Source organism: Urocitellus parryii, chromosome 4, assembly GCF_045843805.1.
Source record: "Urocitellus parryii isolate mUroPar1 chromosome 4, mUroPar1.hap1, whole genome shotgun sequence".
Classification (NCBI taxonomy): domain Eukaryota; kingdom Metazoa; phylum Chordata; class Mammalia; order Rodentia; family Sciuridae; genus Urocitellus; species Urocitellus parryii.
The window spans coordinates 198,982,772-199,004,004 of NC_135534.1; the positions used below are offsets into that span (position 1 = coordinate 198,982,772).

General features: G+C 40.3%; 2 protein-coding genes across 2 annotated transcripts in view; one reads left to right on the forward strand and one right to left on the reverse strand.

Moving 5' to 3' along the window:
- Nucleotides 1–1,893: 1,893 nt before the first annotated feature.
- On the reverse strand, nucleotides 1,894–16,761 carry Ndufa8 (NADH:ubiquinone oxidoreductase subunit A8). Its single transcript, XM_026410363.2, has 4 exons — nucleotides 16,583–16,761; nucleotides 9,876–10,039; nucleotides 5,788–5,953; nucleotides 1,894–2,211 (listed from the first exon to the last, which is right to left on the reverse strand). Exons 1-4 carry the CDS (start codon nucleotides 16,631–16,633, stop codon nucleotides 2,074–2,076), a joined length of 519 nt encoding a protein of 172 aa, XP_026266148.1. The 5' UTR covers nucleotides 16,634–16,761; the 3' UTR covers nucleotides 1,894–2,073.
- A 159-nt stretch (nucleotides 16,762–16,920) lies between these two features.
- Morn5 (MORN repeat containing 5) overlaps nucleotides 16,921–21,233 on the forward strand; it is a 31,927-nt gene continuing 27,614 nt past the window's right edge. Inside the window, exon 1 of the mRNA XM_077797361.1 lies at nucleotides 16,921–16,967. Within this exon, the coding sequence (XP_077653487.1) occupies nucleotides 16,921–16,967 (47 nt within the window). The remainder of the gene's footprint in view (nucleotides 16,968–21,233) is intronic.

Below are 21,233 nucleotides of genomic sequence, written 5' to 3' on the forward strand. Positions count from 1 at the left end.
GGATTGAATTCAAGGCCAGCCTCGGCAACTAAGTAAGACCTCGAAGGGCCGGGGATGTAGCTCAGCATTAAATTAGCCCCTGGGTTCAATCCCTGGTACTGAAAAAAGAAAAACCAAGAAAGAAAGAAAAACTAGGCTTTGGCATCAGATGTAACTGGGTTTAAATTTTAGCTTAGTCGCTTACTACCTACTGACTAGCATGTAACCTCCCAACTTGCTTCTTCATGAATAAAATCAGCTCATAGCCCTACACCTTGGTTTCACTTAAAAATAGCCTGGGAGCTTTCAAAAACCCCATGTCAAGACCCATTAAATCAGAATCTCTATGGTGGTATCCAGAAATCGATATTTCAAGGTTCCCAAGTGATTCTTATGTGCATCCAAGGCTGAGGACTACTGATGGCTCTGAATGAAGGACAGTGTGGCTGTTGAGACTGGACAATCTTCACCAGTATCTTCCATCAACCACTTCTCAAATACTAAGCCAGCACTTCTTAACCCCTCCCTTAGTTCCTTCATCTGTAAAAAGGGCTTGACACACAATAGTATCTCTTTCAAAGGACTCTTGAGTATAAAGATGACAAATGTAAAGCCCTTGGGACAATGCACAGTGCTCAGTGAGTATTTGTTAATTATCCAAGACCCAGCTTCCCCCACAGAAGGAACCTAGGAAGCAACATGTGGCTTAAAGTGTCATATGAATACCAATATGTTGCCCTACTCACACTTTACACATCAGAGTTGACTTCCAATTGCTTGGCCACCAAGGGGTTAATGGACTTTGCCTCTGCTATTCTAAAAATGCAAAATCCTATTCTTCCTCTTAAATTAGAGAATCTGAGACAAAAGCAGCTGACAAGGAACTTCTGCACAACAGGTGGGAGTTTCACCCAAGATGCAAGATGCTTCCTTCCAAATGTGAGGTCAGCATGGTGGGAGAGGGATCATGCAATGCTTTTTCTTTGAACAACTATTCTCAAACACTTCAGGGACAGCCTCTACACCTCATCTAAGCCTCACAGCAACCTCCCCACTTAAGAGAATCTAGAATGAGAATTGGAAGCCTTAAGACACCTGTCCAGCTAATTTACCTTTCTCAGTTCTGCAAAGGAGAAACCAAGCCCCAGAGTTTAGATGACTTATGCAGGGTCCTGTGCAATTTATATTCACAACCAGAAGGTGCAGAGTGGCCCAGTCAGATGAAGAGGAAATAGCCTACTAGTGAAAAAGGAATTGAATGGGGGATGGGAGCATAATAGTGCTTTGAACCAGAGTTTCATAAACACTGACTCTAACCTGCCCAGGAGGTAGATAAGCATGTGCCCTTTAGTTTGTCCTTAAACTCAACCTCTCAGAAGAGGTTAAGGAACACACCCAAGGTTGGAATTGACACTCAGACCTCCTGACTTCCTGGCTTTGGAGCCGGGAGCACAACCCCCACCTCCCTCGACTATCAGGAAAAACATCTGGGTTATAATGCCTGAGGATGGGCTATCAAGGGGAAATGGTGGAAGTCAGGTTCTTTAAGAAACTTTGAGCAAGGCGGCCTAAGTCTCAGCCAGGAGCCCCTCCCACACCCTGAGTCACAAGGCTCCTAACGCCTCTTTACAACTGTCCTGGAAGCTTCCCTTGAATGACCTCTTCAGAAATCTATGTGCTTGAAATGGTTGCAAAGAGGTGAGACTTCAAAATATGTGAGCAGGAGGCATCGTCTCAGGTGACAAAGCCTTTCCTTTACACTCAGTTCTTTGCCCAGCATGGCTCCCCTGCCATACTAATGAGTAGCCACTTACAGCAAAGCCAGAGGAACAGGCAGGACCACAAGAAGAAAAAGCCAGGGGAAGTCATCTTTAAAGGCCAAAAGGTTACATAAAACATAATAAAATACAACTGTTTCCTTTAAAATTTTTAATGGACAGGAAATGGTATAGAATAACTGCCAAGTCACATAAATTAGTTTTTTTGTTAATGTTTGTGAACCAGGAAAGAACACACTATCGGGCGATGCAAACCACATGGGCGTTTTCACCAGTTGTCTGGGCGCGTGACTGAGCATGGGCCACTGACCCATCTTTACATGGTCCAGAAAAAAAGGCGGCTGCCATGCTTGGCAGGCTTCAGATCTCCTTCTATCTCAGGGTTGGGCTCTGGTCTTGCTCTTGAGTGATAGGGATTCTCCGGTAGAGGTCGATCTGTTTTCACTTTGGTGACCTGGGAAGGGCGAAGAGGGAAGAGGCAAAGTTGAAAGTAAGGTTGGAGAAAGCTGTGACTACAGATGAGCTCCCTGGTGTCTCCTCTCTACTCCTGTTGCTCCAACTACCCTCCGACTTTAAGCCCTAGCAAACCATGTTTAATCCTCAAATAAACACTTAGGAAAGTTTATTTGATGTCATTCCACAGGGTGGAAGCTGGGGATATGGAAAGAAACAAGATATATACTGTCCTCAAGGGACTCGCTGTCTTCTGAGGGAGACAGGCAAAGTATCAACCAAGACTTACTTCTCACAGTGGAGACAGGAACTATGTGGGACAGCACCAAGGACTCTGCACATCTCACCTCACTGGAGGCTAGGGGCATGTACATTTCTGAAGAGGGAGCATTTAGCTTAATCTTAAAGGATAAGCAGAAGTTAGCCAGGCAGACTGGGGAGGAAGGCAGGACAGAGAGGTCGATCTTTAGAACAGCCAAAGCAAGGCAAGAAGAGTAGGGGGAGATGAAGCACCTAAACAAGCTCTCGATGTTGAGCACATGACATCCCATTTCATTCTCACATCGCTATGAAGTCATTTTACAGAGGTTCACTGAGACCACCTACAATACTACAGAAGAACTTTCAGAACACTGATCAGCCAGCCTACTTAAAAGCCTGCCCTTTCAAAATCATGCAGCACTGGGAGACAACTGAATGACAAAGGGTATGAATGATCTGTAAACTATGGATTTTAACCTGTTGGTAACAAGTGCCACTGAGACAGGGATGTAACCACTCACACCCGTAGGCTAGAAAGTATGGAAGCTAGACTGGAAAGAGGTAAAGTCAGAATTGGAGAGCTGAGCCAACACGTCAACTAACACGGTAAAGGATAAACAGCAACAGGGAGATGAAGATACTGACATCCATGGTAACCCCTAATGGTCACCAAAATCTTAACTGGGAAGACAGCAGAAATTATTCATTTTAAAGATAAGGACACAGGCCCGGATACGTAGGCCATGGTTATTAACAAACTTCTGATTGCTACGTCAATGGTATGAACTCTAAGCTACCCCAATGATAGAACCAGATTGACTTGCCTAGGTGTATAATTTCAGAAATCATTTTCAGTAAACAGAGTTTTCAGGTATACAACCAGTGACCACCCTCTATAGCATTTATTAACTCTAGCTCCCAGGTAAGGACCAGGGAGACCTGCTTAAGATGGGGTAACATCAGAGATGGAGCTGGAATCCGAGTTTTCAAATGCAGAGTGGTTCCTTATTTGTCTGCTTTGAAACAGTATGCCCATTTCTCTGCTATAATTAGAGATCACTAAGGGTTTCTTCCTGCTTGAGTAAATCCAAATGCTCTCAGCTGGTATTAGAAGCTTTTAAGAATTCAAGATTTTCATGAAGTAAATCTAGGAAAATGTTTCTCAAATTTAAAGTAATCAAGGACCCCTTGAAAGAAAAAAACGAGGAAAGAACAAAGTAACCTCTTCTTCCATAGCACTCCCCAAAAGAAAAGGAGCAGAGGCATGTGGTCAAACCAACTACTAAGTAAATGACTTTGGGTAGCCTACCTAAGACTTAGTTTCCCACCTGTAAAACAGGTTTATGAGTAGCTCACAGGTCAGCAGATGAAGTAAAACAGTACATGTAAAGTGTCTGACGTACAGTAGGTACTCCGTAAGGTATTGCTGTTTTTGATTTTTTTTTGGTACTGAATATTGAACCAGGGGCTCATACCCAGAACTTTTTATTTTTTATTTTGGGACAGTCTCACTAAGTTGCTTAGGGCATTGCAAAGTTGCTGAGGCTAACCTCAAACTTGAGATCCTCCGGCCTCAGCCTCCTGAGTCACTAAGATTACAGGCTTGTACCACCACGTATGGCTTCATAAGTTATTTTTAATATTATGAGGATTATGGGTAAGAAAGTGCAGGGAAGGACACTGACATTCAAACTGAGACCTTACAAGTAAGTAGGAATTCAAAGGGGAAAGTAGAAGGGAAAGGCAACTGTGTGGGGACAGAACACAAATGTGAATTAAGCTAAAACTTAAACTTTACTCAGGTGATTATACCCTTCTAGAAAGAGACTGAATACTGAATTGAAGTATAAGTGAAGGTGATAATCCACATAAAGAGAACACTTTTAAAAGTTAAGACAACACTAACTTTATTTTTTAGGGGTTTTTTAACATTAATATAAAGATTCAAAAATAAATATATTTTCTTATTACCATGACTTGTTAGCATGACTTATTAATTCTCCTGTCAGGAGTCAGAAATGATAAAAGATAGTTTTGTTAAATGTGTAAGTTCCACCACTTTCCAACTTAGAATTATCACCTATTTAAAGTAATTTGTTGAGTGTAGCAAAAAAAGATGTGAAGATAATTATGGTAGATACCAAAAAAAAAAAAAGGGCTAGGTCATTGCACTACTTATGACAACAATCTTTTCACCCAATTATTCACAGATGCTATACACAAAGGAAAAGAACAAAGATTAATTGTGGACCTATGTGTCCAGATAATATGCAAGGGATTCACATAAGCTCTCTGGCGTAATTCTCACAGAAAAACAGGGATCCCTGGCCCCACTTTGTAGACATGGTAGGACAAAAAACATTATGCAATTCGTTCAAGATCCTGCAGCAAGTGAGTAGTGGAACCAATCTATTTGCCTCCATGCCTGCCAGCTGCGCAGCCCAGAAGGAATGGAGGGTGCTAAAGCCAAGCAGCAGGAACAGATCAGCTCATTTAGGGGCCTGCATGTCACAATACAGATGGGACACCTTATCTTACAAGCAAAGGGAAGCCCCTGAAATTTTTAAAAAAGTGATCCCCATGATTTTTTATTTTCCACACAGATCATTCTTTCAGTGAAGATGTAGTTTTATCCCTAAATTCTTCAATTTCAGAGGATGAATGATCTTTTAAGACCCAACCAAACAGATCCACCTTCCCCTCCCTGAAATGCACAGAGTTCAGGTTAAGAACTCCTCTCCGAGAAGATAACAGCAGCCCAGCCAGTGAGAAGACTAAAAAAACTATTCCAGGAAATATTACTCCAATGACTGTATGGACTAAACAGGAGGAGGGATTGAAGACTGAAAGCAGCAGGCTTCGAGTTCTGACATTTCCACAGACGGTGACATCACAACTAAGATACGTAATATAGAAGAAAGGAGAAGAAAACACACTTTTTAACTAGAAGCATCTATTTCTTAAATCTTAGGTATGTTTCTGAAAAATCTGGCACAAGCCTGATCCTATTTTGCAGTGAATTCTACAATAACCCTCAAAGATGTTTTCAGCTGACTGTTTCACTAACATTTTGTCCTCCTCCTACTCCCTTCTGTTCTTCAATCAGCTCATTAATAACAATTTTTTAAAAGGGGCATATGCTGGAATATTTATACTAAAAACAAATCCTTTGTATAGTGTACACTCACTCCCTAATAAACCTGAAGTAAATTTAAACTTCTTGCATCATATCTATACCCACAGAGACCACTCTCTGAGCACCTCCTGCCTTTCCCCAAACTCAGGTGGGAATGGGACCCAGCAGGAGCCCTTTTACCTTTGATAGTTCTCCCAGGTCAGGCCGCACCCAGCCCAATTTGTCCAGCACACAATCATCAAACTTTGCCTGCTGTTTGCGACAGTGACGAAATAACTGCAGGCCGGAATAATCGATGCAGGTCCAATATTCTGTAAAAGGCTCCGCACAGTGACGCTTTATCTGCCTGGAAAGGAGGGATAGGTTAGAGGCAGCACTTATGCAAAACAATAAAAATCAGAAAAGTTGGGCAAAATATAGGCACAGATCTCAAATACATAACCTTAATTTCTGAAGAGCATGGGAGTAAATACTATCACCTTACTTACAGGACAACTGCAAGACCTTCAAATGACATAAGAACAAAACCCACTTACTTTATGTAGCTTAAAGAAAAGGTTGTGGCCTAAGGCACAGATATCTTACTCAAGAGGAGAACTCCTCACTTGGGACTATTTATTCTTTTCATTAAATCCAATTCTAAAGAATATCTGCTTAGCAAACTTAGAAAGAAGCATAGTCAGAGATGGGCACACTGACAAGAGTTAGAGGTGACAGACAATGGCAAAAGAGGAGACAGAATTTCAAAAAGCAAATATACAAACTAACAAGCAGAAGAGCCTGGGGTCACTCATTATAGAGGCAAACTGCCCTCCACTCCTTGATAGCTCAAGGTTCAAGTTCTACTAAATGCTTTGAACCAAAATAGAGACAACCCTTGTCACCAAGAAAAAAAGTTAAATTATATTTAGCGTTCTCTGTTAAGAAGCAGGGTAGCAAATTTTGTGGCCTCAAAATTGGCTAGGGGAAAAAAAATGTAACTTTTGAGGATAAAAGGGAAAAGTAAGCTTCAGTTGTTCTGAAAAATTCCCCTTATCATTCAAATGTGCTGGTAATCAAATAAAGCAAAACAAGCAAGAATAAAATACCATTATTTTATGCAACTGTATTTGAGGTAGTGGAAGATATTGAGAGGACTCCTTCCCCCAATGGAATAATTATGAGGGCTGGAGCCTTAGCTGAATGGTGGAGCACTTGCCTAGCACATGTGTGGCACTGGGTTAGATCCTCAGCACCACATAAAAATAAATAAATAAATAAAGTAAAGGTATTTAGTCCATCTACAACTAAAAATAATATTTAAAAATAATAATAATAATAATAATGAAGTGGGGAGCATAAGCAGAATGAAGGAACTTTGGTTTGGGCAAAGGGGAGGGAGGAAAGGAGGTGTGAGGGTAGGAAAGATGATGGAATGAGATGTACATCATTACCCTAGGTATATGTGTGAAGACATGAATGGTGTGACTCTACTTTGTGTACAAGATAAATGAAAAATTGTACTCCATATGTGTACTATGAACTGAAATGAATTCTGTCATGTATAACAAATTACAATAAAATTTTAAAAATAAAAAAGTAATAATTATGAAATGCTTCCTTACCCTACTCCAGCAATCTAACTAGCAAATGGATCCTGTTTAAGATGTTTCAAAAAGGTAGACTCTCAGAGATGGTCTAAGGAAGTTCATAGTAAAACTTCTGCGTTCCCCTTATGGGAGACAAAAGTGACCAGTTTCCTAGGTAACCTTGCAGGTATTGTAGGCATAACCTGCACTCACTCATCCTGGACTTGAGAGTCACTCCAGTAGAAAACTACCATTTTCAAGGGGAGTTCTGAATCCTCCAAGATGCTGGGGCAGAAGAGGAGCTGCAAATAGTGCTCTAGTAGTCGAGGTCCCTGTTCTGGACCCAGCTACTCTCAGCCCACAGATGATCATCTATTAAGGCTCCAATCAATACTTCAGCAGCGAGAAATTCCTTTCAGGGAGGCAGTTAGGCACCTTGGGAACCTGTGAAATCCAAACATTTGCCAATTAAAACATACTAACTCTGGATCTTGGGAAAAATGTTTTGCCAAAATTCTCTTAGAAAAATAATATTTTTTAAAAAAATGAACACATATTTAATCTTGCTAGCAGATAAATCAAAGAAAATTCAAGCACAATAAAATATCATTTGGTAACTGTCAAATATTTAAATAACATGCATACCAGGATGCAGTGCTGACAGCATTAAGTTGACCCAACTCCAAAAAAAAAAAAAAACAAAAAAAGAAAAGGCACTAAAGTTCAAGAGCCATAAATATGTTCAAAGCCTTCTACAGCTGGGCATGGTGGCACACGCCTATAATCCCAGTGGCTTGGGAGGCTGAGGCAGGAGGATCATGAGTTCAAAGCTGCCTCAGCAACTTAAAGAGGCCCTAAGCAACTCAGTGAGAACCTCTCTCCACATAAAATACAAAAATGTGGCTAAAGGGGCTGGGGTTGTAGCTCAGTGGTAGAGCACTTGCCCAGCATGTGTAAGGCACTGGGTTCGATTTTCAGTACCACATACAAATAAATAAAAAAGGGTCCATCAACAACTAAAAAATACATTTCATATATATCGCATTACCTTAAAAACATACAAAAAAAATGTGACTAAAAATGTTAAGCACCTCTAGGTTCAATCCCTGGTACCACAAAAAAAAAAAAAAAGGCTTTTCAAAATAATCTTACAACTGGCAATAATTAAAAGATGAAAAAGAGGGGCTGGGGCTGGGGCTCAGCAGTAGAGTGCTTGCCTAGCATGTGTGGGGCCCTGGGTTCGATCCTCAGCACCACATAAAAATAAATAAATACATAAAGGTACTGTGTCTGACTACAACTAAAAAATAAATATTAAAAAAAAGATGAAAAAGGGCTACATACAAAAGTAATCACTTAGATTTATCTAAAATGATCAAAAATTGAAATCATCAATTATGTTCACTAGCAGAAACTGGTCAAGTATATTTTGGTTAGTTCATCTACTAATGGAATAGTATACAGTCATTAAAAATAGTGAAGACTATACAGCAGCCTGACAGAATTTTCCAATAGTTTCAATTAAAAATCAATTTTTAAAATACACAAGCTTTGACTGTGACCACAAAAATACTCTTGTATGCAAACAAAGATAGTATAAGGAAAAAGGAAAGCAGCTACTGTGCTAAGGCATTTGATTTTTCCCTCTAATGTCATATAGTGGGCATCTGCAGCTTCTGCCTAGCCAACAGTCATTCCCCATTCTTCTATAAACACCCCTGACATTTTCCTTTTGGGAACAACCCCTCCCTGTCTCTCAGCAATGTGGTTTGAATGAAGTTAAGACTCCGTCCACTCGAAGCCTGACCAATCAGAGCATTTTCTCTCTCAAGGCAGAACTGGCTCAACAATATGCATTCAGTCAGCTAGGACAACTGCTATCCATGCAGGGACCCTGGTCTCACACTACTGGAGAGATGGCACTTTGTCTAGGCTTGCTAAGCAAGAAGAAGAGCACTTTGAAGCAGCTATTGGACACTTCTACCACCCCAAAGAGAGAGTCTTTGAAAATAAAGTCAAGAGAGAAAAGCAGAACTAAGAGACTATGGAGAGAAAAGGAAAAGCAAAAGACACCAACAGTATTGAGATCACGGAAGCCCTTGAATCTAGCCTGCTTCATGCCAGGTCTATTTCTGGACTCTATAGTTTAAGAGCCAAATTCCTGAGTCCCTGCCCCTTTCAACAGAGTCCCACCTAGTATCTTGCTAAAACATTTTTCTATAATTATACACCATAGATTTTTCTACTCAAATATCAAAGACAGTTGACTACCTAAAAATCTGACTCACAACTGTGTGTTCTGTAGTAACAATAATAACCTAGTAAATGTCTGCTCATCAGCACTGTCCCTCATTTTTTAGGGTGCTGGGGATCAAGCACAGGGCCTCCCACATACTAGGCCAAGTGCTCTACCACTGAGACACATCTCTAGCCCTGAGGTGTCTTTATGTATTTTCAAATTTTTCATAGACATACTGTGTAAAACAGGTATTATCTTACACTTTGGAAACTGATACACATAGAGGTTAAAGAACTTGCCATATAGTAAAAATGAAAACAAAAATATCACTGACTGTTACCTTGGTCTGTTTTAAAACCTACCCATTTCCTACTAAAATTATCCTTTGGTTTAATTAGCTGGATGTTTTTAAGACCCTGATTTTTCAACCACACAGGCACTGAGACCAAAAGACTTCTTACCTGAAGAATTCCAGAGCACACTTGTTGACCAACTTGCCTTCCTCTAAACACCGCCTCGGGTCTTTCTCCTCCCAGCGGCACAGCATGAACTCCTTGTTGGGCTTATCACACTGAGCCCCATAGTGATGGGCCGCAGCTTTCAGCACAGCAGAGCTGACTTTCACCTAGGAAAGGAACATGGGACCAAGACCAAAGACTGAACCAGTGTCACTTTCTCGATGTTACTTCATGCTGGTCAAGAAAAGCAGCTTGGTTAGGTCTTTATCCCTAAAAATGCTACAGTTACATCAACTTTTATGATAGCCTCATGTTTAATTTTCTTGCTCTAGAAATCACAAAGCTCATTCTCATATATTATTTTCTTCACCCTTACAACAATCTCACAAAGTTGATGTAATTGTAGCATTTTTAGGGATAAAGACCCAGCAATCCTAACCAAGCTGCTTAAAAGGCAAATGGGGGCTCCTGGAATGCCAGGGGAGGAACCATCTCAGGGAGCTTCCCTGAGTTTCCACTCCCAGAATAAATTAATAGAGTAAGAATATATGGGACTCCCAGAGGACCAGGAAATCACAGAAGATGAGAGACTGGAAAGAATCAGAAAGAGCACCTAGTCCAGCAAACTGTTACTAACAAAGTACTAGAAGCTGTGAATTTTTAAAAATAATAAAATCAACATTTTCTTGAGGAAAAAAGTGTGGTTAAGTTAACTCACAGGGAACTGCAATAGTCCAGGGTCTATTTAACAGCTGCAGCAGCAAAGGTCCTGCTGGGCTTTTTTCTGTTCTTGCTTTTTCCACAGTAATAACACAATGTGTGTGTGTGTGTGTGTGTGTGTTTTAGTAGAGATGGATACAGGATCTTTATTTTATTTGTTTATTTTATGTGGTGCCAGGGATAGAACCCAGTGCCTCATGCATTCTAGGCAAGTGTTCTACCACTGAACTATGACCCCGGCCCCAAACCACAATGTTTTAACTTCTATCTCTTAACAGAACATGTTGTTATTTGAGAGAATTCTCCCTCATTCTTCCTTTTTAAACTTGTCTGTTACTCTCTCAGATGAACATTGCTCTAATAATTTGCATTTGAATTGCATTAAATTTAGTTAACATTCTGAATTGGGAGGATGAGCACTTTGTAACACAGATTGGGCATGTATCTTTTCTGAAATACTTGGGACCAGAGGTGCTATGGATTTTTGGAGGATCTGGTTATACATAAGAACTATCCTGGGGATGGGATGCAAGTCTAAATATGAACTTCACCTTATACACATACGCTGAAGGTAATTTTATCAAATATTTTTAGTGCACCTGTGTTTTGACTGCAACCTGTCACGTGAGCTCAGGTGTATAGTTTTTCATTTGTGGCATCATGTTGATGCTCAAAATGTTTTAGATTTTGGTGTATTTCAGATTTTGGATTTTTTAACTAGGGATATTCAGCTTGTGTTGGGTCTCTGCTCAAATTTTATATCCTCAGAGAACCTTTCCTTAATCATCTGACATAAGCTAGCACTTGACCATCTTATATAAGCTGGTGGTCCCTCATGTGGTGTACATGTGACTACTAGGACGTAAGCTCCAACAGGGTAGGGATTCTGTTTCAACAGAGATCCAATACTGTAAAAAGGTATTCTCCCTAAATAAAGGATATAATTAAATGTAATATTTACCATGATACATCAAGCACCCAAAATAGCTCAAGACTGGCTGTTGAGCACCCAATCTTTTTAGACAATGGAGATACAAGAATTACAAAAGGCATAAAAAAGGCTGGGGATGTGGCTCCAGCGGTAGTGCGCTCGCCTGGCATGCGTGCGGCCCGGGTTCGATCCTCAGCACCACATACAAACAAAGATGTTGTGCCCGCCAAAAAAAACTAAAAAATAAATATTAAAACTCTCTCTCTCTCTCTCTCTCTCACTCTCTCTTTAAAAAAAAAAAAAGGCATAAAAATATATGAATTATGGCCTGTAGAAGACATAGTATTTCTCTCCATTTAAGCCAGATTCAGGTCATTCTTTTCCTTGGTTAAAATGAAGTTCCCTTCATAAAGGGACGTTGCACATTTCTTGCTTATTCCACAAGTTTTTTGTTTGTTTTTGGTTCTGGAGAGTGAACCCAGGAGTGACATCCCAATCCTTTTTTAATTTTGAGATAAGGCCTCACTAAGTTGCTGGGTCTCCCTAAGTTGCTGAGGCTGATCTTGAACTTGCAATCCTCCTGCCTCATATTCCCAAGTCACTGGCTCCACCATATCCAGCTTAGCATTTATCTTAAGTAGAGTACTTTTTTCTACTGGATTTTCAAACTGGCTACTGCTTGCTTATACACTATAAATTTCTTAGCCACCTTACTGAAGCCATCTTACCAGTTTCAATACAAAACTCATGAGAATTATCAGAAAATACTTACCATTTAAAACCATAAAATCAGTTTGTCTTTCTTTCTGATGTTTATATCTTTTTTCCTTCTTTTAAAAAAAAAAAGACTTTATTTTACTTATTTGTTTATTTATTTACTTATTATGTGGTGCTGAGGATCGAACCCATTGCCTCTCATGTGCTAGGCAAGCACTCTTCCTCTGAGCCACAACCCCAGCCCCATCTTTTTTCCTTCTTATTCTCTTGTACTATTTTATTGCTCTGATCAAACCCTCCAGCACAACTCAGATAAACTGAAATGACAGTAGGGAACTTTTTGTTCCTAAACTTTAAAACAGCTTGATACAACATTTATCTGCTTTCCTGTTGCTATTGTCTTCCCTAAGAAAGACTAATAAAAAAATTTCAAGCATCTTTTTATTAACCTATAAATGAAACATAGAGCATTTACAGATTTATCTAAAACTGACTTCTATTTCTAGAATAAAATCTAGTCTAGTCTATCATAGTAATGTACTTTAATACAATAATGGATTTGATTTGTAAAATTAAGTATTTTATTATGAGAAAAGTCTATAATTTTATTCACTTTGCCCAGTTAAGAGAGTAATTTACACACTACAGGAAGAGAAAATTAAAGATATGACTATGTCTACAAATATTACAACTTCATAATTATTAAAAACAAAGATAAAGTTATAATGTAAGTGAAAACAAAGATAAAGTTATAATGTAAGTGAAATTTGCCATGACAATTCTAATAAATTTGTCAAAAATCTGTAAAACTTTCACATGAAAATTTTTTAAAATAAAAGTTACCTAAACAGTTTGGAGAATAAAAATGATCACTCAAAGTTTAATTAAAGCATAACACATTTAAAAAATTATGTTGGCTATATTTACTTCCTTTTCAAATGCCTTAAAATATCCTTAAGTGACTAATTTAATACCTCAAATGCCCATGGTGATCATGCCCCCTAAAGCCTGCAACATTATTTGTTTTACTTCCCTACAGATGTGGAGGTTTTACCCAAACAAAGGTACACCCATGTTGTTGAGCATATAAAACACTACCTAAGTCACAAAGAAATAAAGGATGAGAATCACTCACTAAATCCATTTCCTAACTGATGAATAAGAGACATATGCTCAATGACAAGCCAGTCAATAGCAACCCCAGAACTGGAACCCAAAGCCTATGACCTCTAACCAGGCCTTTTCCCAAGTCATCACCATCCCTGATACAGCAAAGAACCTGAGGTGTCAACCACATCTCCTCACCTGCTTCTTCACTAAGACTGACTGATGAATTCCAATATCAAGGCTGTCCTTTCACAGCTGCTTACCATGAATACCCTTTCAAATTCATTCAACGCCCTTTGTCTCAAGAAGACAGAATTTCGACATCTTTCCTCACCTAACCTCACAAGCCAACCTGCACAGCAGGATTATAAAGTCTGCAGGTGTGGGAAGTGAGGCAGAGATCTTCTAGTCTTTTTCTTGCTTCCTTAAACCACGTCTGCAACTTCTTATGGTACTTGGTTTATATCAGGCCTTTTATTTTCTTTAATATATGTAAAGTGGAGCATGATACTACTTATAGATCCATTATGAGGATCAAATGAGTCAATGCATATAAATATACTAAGAACTCTGCCTGACATAAAGTACATCATCAATATTAGCTATAATTCTCATTTTTACTCAAAATTATCAATGTGTTCAAGGAAGTTTCCAGCCCAAAGCTTCTAACTACGTTTTCCATGGGGATGTGTCATAACTCCCAGTCAACAAGATCCAAAATGCTTTTAACCTCCTCCCCAAACTTGCTGTTGCTTCTGGCTTCCCCAATTCTACTGTCAACACAAATCTGACATTGATTCCTCAACCTTCCCCGCCTTCCTTCTTAATCCATTGCTAAATAGGATCAATTCCAGACATATTCACTTGTTTTTTCCTTCCTGCAAACTGCTGAAGTGATTATCCTAAATGATAATTCCTATTCTACTCTGCTATTAAAACAAATCATTGTTAGGAGCAGTAGTGCACACCTATAATCCCAGCTATTTGGGAGGCTGAGGCAGGAAGATCACAAGTTCAAGGCCAACATGGGCAATTTGGTGAGACCATGTCTCAAAACCAAAAATTTTAAAAAAGGGCTGAGAATAAAGCTCAGAGGTACAGTACTGATGGGTTCAATCCCCAGTACCTTAAAGAGAGAGAGGAGAAGGAGAATGTTCTGTCAAAGTTCAGCCTTAACAGGACAAAGCCTAAACTTACTGGCTGTTCAAAGCCTTCTGGTTCCAAACTATCTTTTTTGTTTTGTTTTGTTTTGTTTTAATTAGTTACACATGACAGTACAATGATCTTGTCAAACTTATCTTTCTAGCTTTCTCATCCAAGTTTCACAAAGGGATTATTTGCTGTTCTCTAAACACTGAACTCACTGTTCCCCAACCCATTTTTAGCCCCCTACATTTTCCCAGCTCCTTACCTTTGCTCAAATCCTACCTTCACTTAAGAGTTCTCTCCATCTCTGCCCAGAAATGCCATTATTCAAATGTCCATTTAGCTATATCCTATCTTATGGCCAAGAAGGACTTTTTGTTTTCCCTTTATAGCCTCAGAGAACTGTACAATAGTAATCACTCATCTTACAAACAAAATAACTGTCCGAAAATGCTGAAAGTGACTAACTAAGGTGACTGACAGTTAGCCCTGGAATCAATATCGAACATCAAACCCTTTCCTTAGGCATGCCTGCCCCTCTTTCATAGTATTTAATGGTACTTTGTCCTATATTTTAGTCATTTATTATCTGTTTCTCAATTCACATTTCAGATGTAAATCCTAAAGGCAAATTTATTTCAGATAAAGAACTTCTTGCATAAAACAGAACCTCAAATGCTTGCTGAACCAAATTAAAATTCCAATGAAAAATACAGCAACTCACGTTTAACCCAGTTTCATGATGGGGCAAGAAATAAAAAACTGGTTCCTCAGAAGCATTCTTCCTGCCTCTTCTTAGCAAATGTCACTTTATTATAAAGCTCCTGAACACAGCTAATTTCTTCATTTGAGGAAAATAACAGTTGTCATCCTCACAGGCATATAAGACTAAATGAAGTAATGCAGGTAAAACACAGTGCCTGACTCATAATTCTTGTCACCAATTTTTAGTCATGCCCTTTCCCTCCTTTTATGTAGCCTGTTCCTTCTACTATCCAGTCATATCACTTCTTCCCACCACCTCACTTATAGGATAAGGTCCAAACTGCCTGGCCAAGTCCTATCTCAGCCATAGGTATATCTCCTGGCTCAGGACCTGCTGCTTCCCACCAACACTAGGATCACATTAAACAGCACCTGGAACCCCAACAAACCAAGACTCTATTAAACCTTCCCAATCTGTTGAGCATCTGCCCATAACCAAGTATTTTAAAAATGGGTTTCAGGACCAGACCTGGGTTCACCACGCAACTCTACCACATACTAGCTATGTGACCTCGAGCAAACCACTCCTACTTTCAGGGTCTATTTGATCTATAACAGGGGAAGGCCAATTATATCCTACCTTATAGTGTTGCTGGGAAGATTCAATAAATTAATGCATCTAAAGTAATTATTTGCATCCTGCCTGGCTTTGAGAAATGGCTGGATCATGGGAGCTATAATTAGTAATCTACTGTCTTCACTTCTCATGGCACTAACTACACTGTAGTATAACTACCTCTTTATGTGTCTCCCTCTTAGATTAAAACCTATATGAGAGCAGTGACTTTATCTCGTATTTTCCAGTGTATGTGCACATTGTAATATTTAAGATAGGCTTTAAATATGTCCAGACCAAACACCTTGCCATAGTTGTGAGCAAATATATTCTTCAATATCATCGTATTTTCCTACAGCTCCTTAACTCCTTTCTAATGTATTCTGCATCGATGAAATACTTTAATGTGACCGTCCGCCCTCGGATGTGCGCACCTGGGACGGTATACTCCATTCACAGGGAGGTGTGAGCGACAGGAGGTAAAGAGGCCCTGCCTGGCTTATGGTTGGTAAAAAGTATCATTATTATTCACAGAAAGAGGAGCAGGTCTCTGGTGGTGGCGGGTGGGGGTGTTCTACAGCCACAGCGGGGTGCAGTGGGGTGGGTCAGGATCCTCGGAGCTATGCATGGACGTTTGGGAATCCGGTGTGTGTGCTGGGATCGGGAACTGGGGGTCGGGGCCCAAGGTCCGCTGAGGCGAAGACTGGGCCCAGGCCTAGCCAGCTGCAGCCCTGTGCCCCTCTTGCCTGTCCTCCGGACGAGCCTCACCTCCTCCACTTTCAGCTCTTCCACAGTAGGCAGCTCCACTATCCCCGGCATGACGGCTGTAGCTGCGACCCCGCCAAGGTGCCCTCAGCGGCTTTGCCACCGTCTCCTTGAACTCCGCTTAGGACCGCCGTAGCCCAGCCTGCGCGTGCGCATCCCACAGCACGCAGGCGCACTGCTCCGTTCCGCCACCGGAGACGGAGCATGCGCAAAGCCAGGAAGTCCGGCGCGTGCATGGGGCGGGGCTTCGCGTCGGTTCCGCCCACCCCTCCTGGTTGTCATAGTGAGGCGTTGTCCACTAAGACTGGGATCCCAGCTGCTGGAGGCTAGAAGCGGGAGTCATGGAGTACACAGGGAGCAAATATATCGGGGAATATGTAGATGGGAGGTAAGGGCTTCATTTGATTCACTTAACTAGGTCTGAATATCTGCGACTGGGATAAGACGTCTGCCTTTTTGCTTCCGCAAGGGACTTTGTGCCAGGCACTTTTCACAAACTTGCTTGAGTAATTTGCTCGAAGGCACATATCCAATAAGCAGCAGAGCTAAGAATCATTCGTTCCTCATATGGGGTGTGTGTGCTGTCTTTCAGCTTTAGATATGGGTATAAAATATTTAAAATGTCAAGATTCTTGTTCTCATGAAGCTTACAATCTAGTTGGAGTGTATTGCCAATAAACAAATAAATAAGAAGATAATGTCGGATAGTGGGAAATGCTATGAAAAAAAACATGGAGATTGGGAATTAGGGACTGTGGGTAATTCAAATTTATTGTGCAGTCATCCCACAGTATCTCCACAATATATTCCAGGACCCCAAGCAGAGTTCCTTTCCAATAAGCAATTCCACACCTGGGGTTGGAAAATATTCAGGGGGAAAGTACTGCTTCTGTACTGAACATGTATACACTTTTTTTGTCTTGTCATTATTTCCTAAATGATGCAGTATAGCAACAACTTACATAGCATTTACATTCTACTAGGTATTATAAATAGAGAAGATTTGAATTTTATAGGACAATGTGCAAAAGATTACATGCAAATATTGCCATTGTATATGAAGGACTTGAGCATGCATAAATCTGAGGAGGTCCTGGAACCCATTCTCCCCTATACCAAGGGACACCTGAACTTTCAGTCCATGATTGATTGAATCCACAATGTAGAACCTGCAGACACAAAGGTCCTACTGTACATGGTGTCTTCCCTCAGGGAGTTCACAATCTCCAAAATATTAGAATTATGTACACAAATTACTCCAAGGGACAAATAGTAAAAGTTATTTAGTTCAACAAATGTTGGTTGTCCTCCAAGGACAAGGCTCTGGATTTTACCCTGGTCATAATCCTTGCCCTCAAAAAGCTCATTCAAAGATAGAGTGGCAAGTAAATGTAACACAGATAACCACAGTTCTGCATGGTCAGTGCTTCAATGGAGAGAAGCAGAGAACACAGAAATGGCTACTCTTCTTTGCATGAAGGTGGAATCTCTGTGTTATAGCTGGGGAAAATAAGGATGAAATAGATTGCCAAACAAGTGGTAGTTGTTCAAAGGATGATGCACACCTGCCATGGGACTGTAAAGATGGAGAAATGAAGAGTGAGAATTTGGTGGAATCTGTGGGCTGTATTCCCAGGTTGTTGGATTCCAGTAGTTTTTTTTTTTTTTTAAGGAAGAAGAAGGGCTAGGGTTGTAGCTCAGTGGTAGACACTTGCCTAGCATGTGTGAGGCCCTAGGTTTGATCCTCAGCACCATATAAAGATAAATAAATAAAGGTATTGTATCCATTTAAACTACAAAAAAAATTAAAAGGAAGAAGAGATCAATGGTCTAGCCAGGGTTACAACATAGATTTCTAGAGATGGTGGTAGTAAATTTGGGGTTCTATCTTTAACCCTTAGTCAACCTTGCAAGGGAAATGTCATTAGCTCCACTTTAGAGGTAATTGGGGTTTAGAGCTTCAGATACTTGTCCAACTCATAGGTAAGTGGCAGAATGCTTGGTGTGCACTTTCCCTTTGGCTGAGAAGGGGTAATTTCCTTTTAGAATTTAAAGAAGAGAGTAGTTTCTGTATACAATAAGAAGATGATATTTAACATTTAGTTTGTATAGACTCCCTACTACTGCTGGGAATGTAAAAAAGATTACAACTGCTTTGCAAAAGTTTGACCATTTCTTAAGTGAAAATACATACCCATACAAACATACATATATGAGTGCATTTATAAATTACATAAATGTTATCACATTTATTTGTGATAACAACCCCCAAGTGTCCCATTAATAGGTAAGTGAATAAACAAATTGTGGCATGTCTATCCATAGGAACACTACACAACAAAAGGAGTGATAAATGGTACACACAACACCAACATGAATGAATTATAAAGAATTGTGTTGAGTGAAAGAATCCATGGGGCTGGGGTGGTAGCTCAGTGGTAGAGTGCTCGCCTAGCATGCATGAAGCACTGGATTAGATCCTCGGCACCAGATAAAAACAAACTAATGTATCCACCTAAGACTAAAGATACATAAATAAATAAATATTTCTTTAAAAAGAAAGAAAGAATCCAGACACCAAGAAGTACACACACAGGGCTGGGGATATGACTCAGTGGTAGAACACTTGCCTAGCACAAAAGGCCCTGGGTTGATCTCTAACACAATCAATCAATCAATCAATCAGTAAGATGTATGATTCCCTTTATATAAAATCCTAGAAAATGCAAACTAACCTGGTGACAGAAAGCAGATGAGTGGTTCCCTGGGCATGAAGGCTGTGGGGAGGGGCACACAGGAAGGATTACAAAAGGGCATGCAGAAATTTTGGAGGATGACAGATATATTAATTATGTCTGTTGTGATGATGGTTTTCTGAGTGTATGTCAAAACTTACCAAATAGTCCAAGCTAAATACGTGTATTTTGTGATATGTCAATAGTACTTCAATAAAGCTGGTCTTAAAAAACAACAACAACAACAATAAAAGAGATGATTTCCTAGTACCATGTGTGAATATAAAAAATAAAAAGCTAATGTAGGATCTTCCCTCAAGATCATGGTTTCTTTGGAATAGTTACAGAATTGAATTCTAGATAACACTACTGCAAAGCAGCACAAGAAGTGCTAGGGTAGACTTACAAACGCAGGGGGCAAAGGGAAACCAATAACATTTATGTAGTGACCACTATGCTCCAGGTGGCTTTGCCTGCATCTTCCCTTCCTTAAAGCAATTCTGTGTGGTAGGCATCATTATCCTCTTTTACAGATAGGAAAAGTAAGACTCAGTAATTACATAACTTGCTCAAAGTCACCTGGTTAGCACTGGACAGAGCAGGTGTTGAAACCCAGGCCTATCAGACTCTACAACCACCTGCTTTCCACTATAGAGCCCTGTTGCCTCCCAGAAGCCACACCCAACTGGCTTCACAGAGATGATATTTGAAATAAACCCTGAAGGTTGGGTAGGATTTCGATGGGTGGAGAATCAAGGTGAAGAATGTTACTGGGTAGAGGGAACAGCAGGACCAATAGCCCAGAGGACTTGTGTAGGGAAGAGCAGATAACCAGTTTGGCCAGAGGTAGGGTAGGCTTAGAGGGATTTTGGGAGGGAAAACTGGGGAATGGGCTGAGCCCCAGAAAAGACAAAGTTCAACACTTTACACAATTCTGGCAGTGGAGGAATTGCTAAAAGATCTTCTAGGGCTCAGTGTTGGAAATCTAATCGATTTCATTTCTGTATCACTCCTCATAGTGCATATTTGTGGTAGAGAATGAATTTTGGCCAAATGAATTAAGAGGAGAATGAAGGAATGGTAGATATTAGAAATATGGTAATCATATCCTCATTAGGCATTGAAGTCTTCACTATAAAGTGGCTTTCTGCATTCTTTTTAACTTACTTCACATTTAGAATGAAAGCTTTTCACTTTGAATGAATTAAAGAATGAAAGGGAAGGAGGAAGTGAGGAAAAGACAGAGGGACAGAAAGGGAAGGAGGGAAGCTGACAAAGTGGCAGAAATGGAGCTGCCCACACCCAGGTCTGCAGGCTGGGAAGCTGGGCCTTCCCCACCGGGCACTCATGTTTGGGGCTGTGGCACCCATTCCATCAGTTCTCTGGACTTTCTGTTCCCTTCATTCCTTACTCAGTAGATGTTTGCAGGGCACTTGTTTAAGAGGGAAGTGTGGTCCTAGGAGTTGAGAGCAAGGTGTTCCTCTCTAGAGGCTCTGATTAAACACAGGAGATGAGATGTTTAATTGCAGCGCAGGGCCTAAAGTGCTGAGCCTCCAACAGAGTTTAGGAAAGGTGACTTCAGCCAGTGGGGAGGAATGGAAAAGGAATGAATTAAAACATAGCTCTCAGCCAGGCATAGTGTAGCATGTACCTCTGTAATCCCAGAGACTTGGGAATCTGAGGCAGGAGGATCACAAGTTCAAGGCCAAATTTAGCAAGATCCTGTCTCAAAATTAAAAATAAAGAGGGTTGGGGATGGAGCTCATTGGAGAGTGCTCTGGGTTTAATCCCCAGTACCACAAAAATAAATAAGAGCATATTTAAAGTACTCATTGTATGTCAGGCCCTTTACTAAGAAAACTGTCGTATACTGTCAGGGGTGACCTCAGAACTGAGATTAGTTGCACCCATGAAGAAGC

What these genes read in the sequence shown, in the direction of transcription:
- Ndufa8 (XM_026410363.2), bottom strand. Translation starts at nt 16,633, where the DNA reads ATGCCGGGGATAGTGGAGCTGCCTACTGTGGAAGAGCTGAAAGTGGAG. An exon ending in TGTGCTCTGGAATTCTTCAG is followed by an intron (nt 5,954 to 9,875) that starts GTAAGAAGTCTT and finishes CCTCCTTTCCAG; the next exon opens with GCAGATAAAGCGTCACTGTG. An exon ending in ACCTGGGAGAACTATCAAAG is followed by an intron (nt 2,212 to 5,787) that starts GTAAAAGGGCTC and finishes CGCCCTTCCCAG; the next exon opens with GTCACCAAAGTGAAAACAGA.